Below are 8,374 nucleotides of genomic sequence, written 5' to 3'. Positions count from 1 at the left end.
GAAGGTGGAGTGCTCAGGAGAATGAAAACATGGCCTAAATCTAGTTTTGAGGATACAGTAATCATGAACTTAATTTGGGGATAGGAAATGGGCTATGACTATTGCTGCTTCTGTAGCATTAGAATTAATACATAAGCTTCTTTATATATTATATCAATGGAGCGTATAGGAAATCTCTATTTCCTAAAGTCCTTTAAAGAACATTTTATTGAGTCTATGTGGAGAAATTACAAATTTGTTTATAGCAGTGCAATAGCATAATACCTCTATTTTATATTTGTTGAATGTAAAATCACTTTTTTGTTCTGGTCTCCCATTTTGTTAAGAAAATGGGAGTAAGCAATTACTCTGGATCAACCAAAAACGTCTTTTGAGTGATAGGCTTGCATGCTGTATAGTAAAATCATTTGTATACATGGTTTTGATTAGTGAGAAAACAATATGCATTTTTTATTTTCAGATGTGAAAAATAAATGTCCTCCACCACCGCTTCCTCCTCATACCCATATCATCACAGTTAGAAGAACATATCATAATGGAGACAAAGTTCGTATACAGTGTCAAAATACCTTTGAAATAAGAGGATCTGAGGAAATCCAATGTGAAAAAGGAAAATGGACATCACCCCCTATTTGTATTGGTTAGTACTTTTGTGAAGACTGACAACTGAACAGAAATGATTCTTCAAACAATGCCTTAATTTTCTGGAGAGCCTCAGTTTCCATATCTGCAAAACTGTTTATGTCCTCCTCTGTTAAAATGCTTGAGAGGTAAAGTGCTGCATAATTTGCAGACAATCCGTTGTTCGCGGATTAAAGAGAAAGGATGAGCTAGGTGAATTCAACTGACATCCCTGTGATGCAGTTCTCCCCTGGAATATTGTTTTTTATTACATCTTACAATGCATCAGTGTCTGTCTGTTTTGGTATTTGAAAATGAGTTATTTCTGAGAAAACTGGTTCTAGGTTTCTGCTACGGTTATAGGAACTATGAATAAATGGGAATCTGAGACACTACCGTCGCTCGAGGCAGATGCTGCAGTAACGGCAAGCAAAACATATCGCAATGAAGGTATGAGTAGGTGAACATTGCTTTTCTATTTAAAAGGGACTTCAATACTCTCCGATGCTATTATAGGCATCTTATGACTACTCTTGCTACTCTTTTGCTATAGTACAGTTCCCTTACTCTTGAAAATGTTTGCACGAGCTACAGATGTCAATGTAGGAGTCTGACTGACTGAATGAAAGGCCGTTGTTGCTTATTTCTAGTGATTATAAACTACACATATAAGCCTGTACTGTATTTGTAATTTTATTTCATACACTAGCGTTTACCTTCAGTCATTTTGTACCCCTTCTGTTAATGTTGTCTGAACATGCAAATTCATAAGTATTTTGCTGACCCTTTGATTAATAGTTCCAGTGAGGTTTCTTTTGTCTATTTTGAACCGCACATACGCTAAGCGTTTCAAGCAACAAATAAAGATGGTCTCATCACAGAAAAAGAACTAATCTATAGTGAGTGTAAATCAGCAAGAGTCGAGAGTGGACATAGATGAGGATTGTAGAGGGAAATAGAATGCCTGTCTGCAATTCGGTAAGGCAAGTGGAGTTTCTGAAAACAAAATTTGAAAAGGAAATTATATTGGTTTATATTTTATTTGTATGTAAATTTTTTGCTCAGCCTATTGCTAGTCTGTTTCTTTTGCCAGTGTTAACATTGTTTAAAGACCTAATTACCTATCTCCCTACCTCGTATTAGAAATGCAACAAAACTGTACCTCTCCACCTGTGGTTGAAAATGGTGTTGTTCTTGGTCCGTTATTGACAAGTTACAAAAATGGTTCCTCAGTAGAATATGGTTGTCAGCGTTACCATTTTTTGGATGGACCTAGTACTGTTTACTGCGAACAAGGAAACTGGACAGAACAACCAACATGCTTAGGTAAGTCTTGTAAGAAAAAGAAAGTTTTGTCATATGTAATATAGAAAGGTAAAACTGGAAAGAACCTCTGGATAATCCTTTCATGACCACCTTTTCTCTTTCTTTTGAGTTAATAAAGATTCCAGAAACATGAGGATGAACCAAAAATCAAATATACCTAGGCCACTCCTGTTAGGTGTCCTCTGGCCTGTTCTTACAAACACCCAATTAAATAGATTCCTCTTGTTTTCCTGAGTGAGCTATTCTAGAACACGGCTATCCCTGTATCTCTAACTTCTTTCTCCCATATTCTCTGTTCAGTGAATTTCTTCCTGTCTTTCAATAGATATTTAGAAGGAATGACTGCAGCCATTGCCAGAATGGATTTTCATTTTTAAACCTTCAGCCTTTGTTTTTTATTATGTGTCTTTATAGCTATCATTTCATTCTGGACTTTCTAATTTTTCTGTGTTGCTCTTATGTAAGTTGTTCAAAACAATGTACAGAACTCCCATGAGGAATTTACCAATACTAGCAGGAATACTACTTCTGATGATCTACAAAGACTTGTTTGCTTATCTTTCCTTCCTTCCTAGGAAGGAAGAATGAAATAATTCTATTTACTAGCATCCTTTGTTAAATTGACTCACTTTAAGTTTGTAATCTGTGAAAATGCAAATAAATAACTAGTTCAGTTTTAATTACTTATTTCTAAATGAATAAAATGTACCTTGTCTGGATTGAAAGGACCAGACCAGCATTCTTGGATCTGAATACTCAAATTTAACAAATCCTGTGAAATAATGAAAACTCATTTCCTATGAGCGTTATTTGCTTCCTAAGCATCCAAATAACCACATCATCCTTTCCATGTTTTCTGAGATTTCTTTTCAACCCTCACCTAATCAGATCAGAAAGACCACATACTGTAGTTAGTTTCAGGAAAATATCCATGCAGCTTTGTTGTTATGGTGCTGTCATCAAAACAGGAAGTAACTGATTTCTCCTTGCCTTTCCCTCAGCAAAGCATTATAAGGGCCTCTGTCAGGCAATGATTTTCATGGAACTTGTAGAAATCTATTTTTATAACTGTCCCTCTGTCAGGCTTTATTGAAGTTGAACAGTGGTTTCAAGTTAATGAGGTTAACTGTCTAATGGCAAGCTAGGCTACCTGATGTGATCCTGGCACTAAATTTTAAGAAACCTGTCAGAAAGCAACCAAACCAATATTGACCTTAAATAACCTGAAAAAGCCCAAAGAAAGAACACAAAACTTCCAAAAGGTTTTTGGATGATCTTTAAATTCTTTTAACAGTGACAAAACAAAGAACAAAGCAAAGAAAATTGTCAAAAGACTTCCTTAGGTTAACAGTTTAAATTTACTGTGTATTAACTACTACTATTCTCAAAGGGCTTACCAAACCTGTCGGCCAAATCTGACAGGTTAATTTTGATGGATGGCTATTTTCATTATAAAAAGTCCTTTCAAGTTACACTAAAGAAGTTCTTTTCTTCTGCAATGGTAAACCCAGGCTGCCATATGTTTACAAATAGTTGTAGAAACCAGATGTTGTCAGAAGTGTGCTTTTTCTGTAATTTACTGTTCCCACTTTAAGCTTTTTTTTGCACGTTATTTCTGTTACTTCAGCCCGTTTCTTTACATTTGCATTCTTTTTTTTATGCGTCTATAGTTTTTTCTTACACAATTCAAAAACATTTTAGAACAGATTTAGATTTCTCTTTCTTGACTCCTACAAAAGGGAGCTAAGAAGTCACTTAGGGTTTCTTTTTATTGAAGTATGCTTTTATTTCCTAGAACCATGCATTCTTAATGTAACTAATATGAACAGCAACAACATAGAGTTGAAATGGAGACAGGAAGAATTAATTTTCCTACATGGTGATCTCATAGAGTTTGAATGTAAACAGGGATACAATTTTCTCCAGACTACCATTTTATCTCCTGGGAGGACACAGTGTAACCACGGCAGACTGAAATATCCAAAATGCATTATGCAAGGTAAACCAATACTTTTTTTTTATTGCCTTTTTTATTGCCTTTTTAATTAATCAATCTCAGACCTATTTAGAAACAATTTGCTTTGGCAGTTCAGGCCTAGAATCTGTTGTAAATAATAGATGTGTAGGGTTCAACAATACAGATACGCACAGATATCCTTCCACAAGACAGCTATAAATACGTCCAAGCATGGAAAAACAATACACCTTCCTTTGACGGAGAAGGCTGTATAAAGAAGGGAGGAGCTCTTCTCCAAGCCCAGGGAACGCAAAGCTCTGTAGAAAGACAGCTGTAAACAATTAAATGCACACAAGGGATTTCTTATGGTTAGAAATAAGCAGGAGATTGCATTCTGATATGATACATAATGAAATAGTAAGAAAATACACTATCTGAAAGTTGATAGATACCTAGTGTTGACAGGCATTTAAAGCCGCTGATTTGTTAGTTTCTTAAGCTTAATGTTTCTCAAATGTTTTTAATGTTATTCCAGCTCCTACAGAAAAATGTGACTCTCCACCTTCTATTGCGAATGGAGCTCTTACTCTCCCACCCCTGACTCAGTATGATAGTGGTTCTTCAGTTCAGTATAGTTGCTCTGACTATCACTTTTTGCAAGGATCTGAGAGAATCTACTGTTCTGAAGGACAGTGGACTTCACCACCAGTTTGTATAGGTAGGTGTGATAAGACAAATAAGCACTTATTTCTCTCTATAATTCATAGAATCATAGAACAATTTGGGTTGGAAGGGACCTCTAAAGGTCATCTAGTCCAACCCCCCTGCTGTGGGCAGGGACATCTTCAACCAGATCAGGTTGCTCAGAGCCCCGTCCAACCTGACCTGGAATGTTTCCAGGGACGGGGCATCCACCACCTCTCTGGGCAACCTGGGCCAGTGTTTCACCACCCTCAGCATAAAAAATGTCTTCCTTAGATCTACTCTGAATCTACTGTCTTTTAGTTTAAAACCATTGCCCCTTGTCCTATCACTACAGGCCCTACTAAAAAGTCTGTCCCCATCTTTCTTATAAGCCCCCTTTAAGTACTAATAGGTCGCAATAAGGTCTCCCCGGAGCCTTCTCTTCTCCAGGCTGAACAACCCCAACTGACTCTAAATTCAGATACTTAGAATTTATAAACTGAGTATTGTCAACTAGAACTTTAGGATCTCAACTTCAGTTTTTTCAGTTAGAGATGAAAGTTTTAATAGAAGTAAATGTAAGCTTGTCTGGCTTTTTTTTTTCTTAAATATGACATGCCTGCAGTATCCAAAAATACAGTGATTTAATGTATAATATATTAAGAAAATGGGAAAAAATCTACAGTTGTAGTGTAGATTAGTCAAAATGATGCTATTTCAAAAATGATCAATTTATTAACACTGATTAAGTCTCTCTTCTTTAGAGCCATGTATTTTGTCAAAAAATGAAATGGAGAAAAATAATGTGCTGCTGCAAGTGTTCTATGAGAATCAAGTTTACTTTTACCATGGGGATTATGTTGGATTTTACTGTAAACAGAACCATTCTGGAGCAGGATCTGGTACAACTTTATTTCAAGTGCAGTGTAAGAGAGGACAGCTGATGTATCCAAGATGTGTTGAAAGAGGAAAATAAGTATGGACTTCAGGAAAGCCTATAGGAAAGGTATGCACACAGGTTCTTTAACTGGTATTAACAGCTGAATTAAGATGGCCTCATATTTTCAAGATCATTACAGTCAGCTTTGAGAAATGAGAATGCAGTGGCATTGTTGGATCTGAGCTGAAGGAGGAGGGAAGTGAAAGTTCTTTGTGGTATGAGGACTGGGAATGCAGCAGAAGAATACAATATTGGCATATGCGTGGAAAATTTAGGATGAAGGAGTTTTGTAAGGCTTACAGGGATAAACTTGAGGATGCATCTCAATCTGGAGGACTTGAGCAAAGCGCCGTGACGAGAAGATGCTGAGCAAGTAGTGCCCTTTGTGAGGATATTGGTGGTTTTGATAGCATGAGTGCTTTTGTGACTACAGAATATAGCTAAATTGAGATTTAATTTCATGCCCTTCAATGTTGTGATGTTAAAAGATGTTAAACTCTAACTTTACAGAGAGAAAGGAGAGGCCTATTTTTTTTTTTTACATCTTAACAGCACCCATTTCTCTTTTCACAGGTAAGAAGCCTCTAAAGGACAAGGCTTGAGGGAGAAGAAAAATAAGCAAGTATTTAAAAAAAAAAAGTGTTTAATGGATCTATGAAACCATTTAAAACCTAAAAATATGCAAATTCTACTCAGTCATTAATTATTATTCTTAAAAACAAGTCAAGCAAGCATCTTTGTTTTGCTACTTGAGAGCATTTAAACTATTAAAATATCTAGTCCAACTACTTTGTATGATTTCCTGTGACACTTAAACATTGGTACTCTTGGGGCTCTGCCTTTGAATGTGTTGTGTGACTGAAGGTATGAAGAAAATTCAGGAATATAGACAATGTTTGCCTCGCATCCATTTTAGTATGTTTTAATAAAAAAGTCACTGTAAGGGCATCTTCTGTATTTTATCCCTAACCTCCATCTTTCTGTGATATCGTTGCATGTATGCTGTTCTGTATGGTTTTCCAAGGCTTTTGTGAGTAAATAAATGTGTGAGTGAATAAATAAAATAACAAAGAAATTAAAGCATTCAAGAAATAGACAAATTCTGCTTATTTAATCAAACACAGTCAACCATTTGGTGGGAAAAAAAGTTGGTAAAAATAGTATTTACATGCTATTTACAATAGCATTCCAAAATGTTTTCAAAAGGTTAAATAGCCATTGCTTTGTAAAACAGTATTTAAAAATGAAGACAAATAACAATGAGATTTAGCAATTTAATATAATGAACTTCTGATGTGTGACGTAGATCTGAACTAGATGTTCACTATAGCTTTTATTTCTAGGTCATATTATGAACAACGATTGTAATGTGAATTGGTGAGTCTCAGTTAAGAAATAATGTAAGAACTCGGTTAAACAAAATGATTGGTGATAAGTTTTCAACCAGTAAATTTTGGTGTATTGAGCATTGTTACCTTAATAGCTGCCACCTAGGCTTGCTATGCATCCAGAAACTGTTTGTGCTGAGGCCAAAATACATAGAAGTTCATCTCAGTCTCTGAGTTTTTACATCCTAATCATTCCTGTGGCTATGAAAGAGAGAAGAAAAACTCTATTTGCCTTGAACATGAAGGGTGTTTACATGGTGGACTAGAACTGCAAACAAAATCTTGCAAGGCAATCATGACCATATCAGTAACACCACACAAGATCAACATTACCTAGGTATCAGTATCAGAAAAAACAAAATTGAATACAGATGTAACCAAAGTGGGATAAATGAGGAAAAAGTAATTTGGGGCAAGTTGTTTATTTGGAAGGAGACCGGGGTGGAGAAAGGGAAGCACAAGCATGGTGAAAAGAGGATCAATAAACAAGAAAAAGGGTAATAAGGTCTGCACATGATATATAATTGACACTCTCCAGGGGTGCCAGTCAAGCAGCTCTGCGCTTGATCACCTTAGCTTAGATCAGGCCAAAACTCCAAATCCGTAGTCTTGACCATACCACGGAGATCAAACCTGTTTCCATGGTCTGGAAGACCCGTTCAGGACAGGGAGAGATGGCACATTCTCTGGCTAGCAGGGAGAAACACCTGAGACAAGCGGATGGAGCATCCACATATCACTGTGTTGGTGCCCATTCCAGGCCCGATGGCATCAGCATCTTCCCAGTTGCTTCCCAATACCAGTCTGTGCCAGTGTATTTAATTCTTTTGTTCTTCCCACCCTCTCCCTCCACCGCCCCCCCAGCATGTTCAGGACAGCATCCAGGTATTTTCTCTGGTAAAGAGAATGTAGATTTCTTTAATTTTTGCATTAATTATTTGAAAACAAACTTGTTGCTTACAATTTGAAACCTGGGGCTATGTTATTTCTGTTAATTAGCACAGCAGAATTAAGTAAAAGAAAATGAGAGCTACAGCTTGGGTTTCAAAATCTGAAAAAGCTCAGAAATACCTGTATGAAACCTTGAAAAAGAAAGATTTATAACATGAACATTACAAAACCAACTGAACTTCTGAATACTTACAGAAGTTAATGAAGACACAAGAAGTGACCGAGTTGCTTTTTGGAAGGTAATGAAACTTTGTTAATGACTCCTTTCCACTACCTTAATTTTCCCAGAATATATTCATGCGAATGTGGCTCAGCAGTGTGGGAAGACATAGATCAGCTACACACACTGCCGTGGTAGCAGAGAAGCTGCTGCAGGCACACAGCTCAGGCATGTTGTTGTCCTAGTGTGGGTGGGATGCTGAAAGAACATCTGTCAAAATGCTCTGCTTAGTGTATGCGGAATATACAGTGCAGATGAGGCTCAGTGACGTACAGGCCCAGGAGTCT

At 36.7% G+C, this 8,374-nt stretch overlaps 1 protein-coding gene across 1 annotated transcript in view; it reads left to right on the top strand.

The window, feature by feature from the left end:
- Positions 1–5,564, top strand: part of F13B (coagulation factor XIII, B polypeptide) — an 11,118-nt gene extending 5,554 nt beyond the window's left edge. The window contains exons 6-11 of the mRNA XM_009326157.1: positions 461–640; positions 985–1,077; positions 1,765–1,947; positions 3,743–3,946; positions 4,440–4,622; positions 5,353–5,564. Coding sequence (XP_009324432.1) covers positions 461–640; positions 985–1,077; positions 1,765–1,947; positions 3,743–3,946; positions 4,440–4,622; positions 5,353–5,564 — 1,055 coding nt within the window. The remainder of the gene's footprint in view (positions 1–460; positions 641–984; positions 1,078–1,764; positions 1,948–3,742; positions 3,947–4,439; positions 4,623–5,352) is intronic.
- The last annotated feature ends 2,810 nt before the right edge of the window (positions 5,565–8,374 follow it).

Source organism: Pygoscelis adeliae, unplaced genomic scaffold, assembly GCF_000699105.1.
Source record: "Pygoscelis adeliae isolate BGI_AS28 unplaced genomic scaffold, ASM69910v1 Scaffold256, whole genome shotgun sequence".
Taxonomy (NCBI): Eukaryota; Metazoa; Chordata; class Aves; order Sphenisciformes; family Spheniscidae; genus Pygoscelis; species Pygoscelis adeliae.
This window is presented reverse-complemented; position numbering and strand designations above follow the sequence as displayed.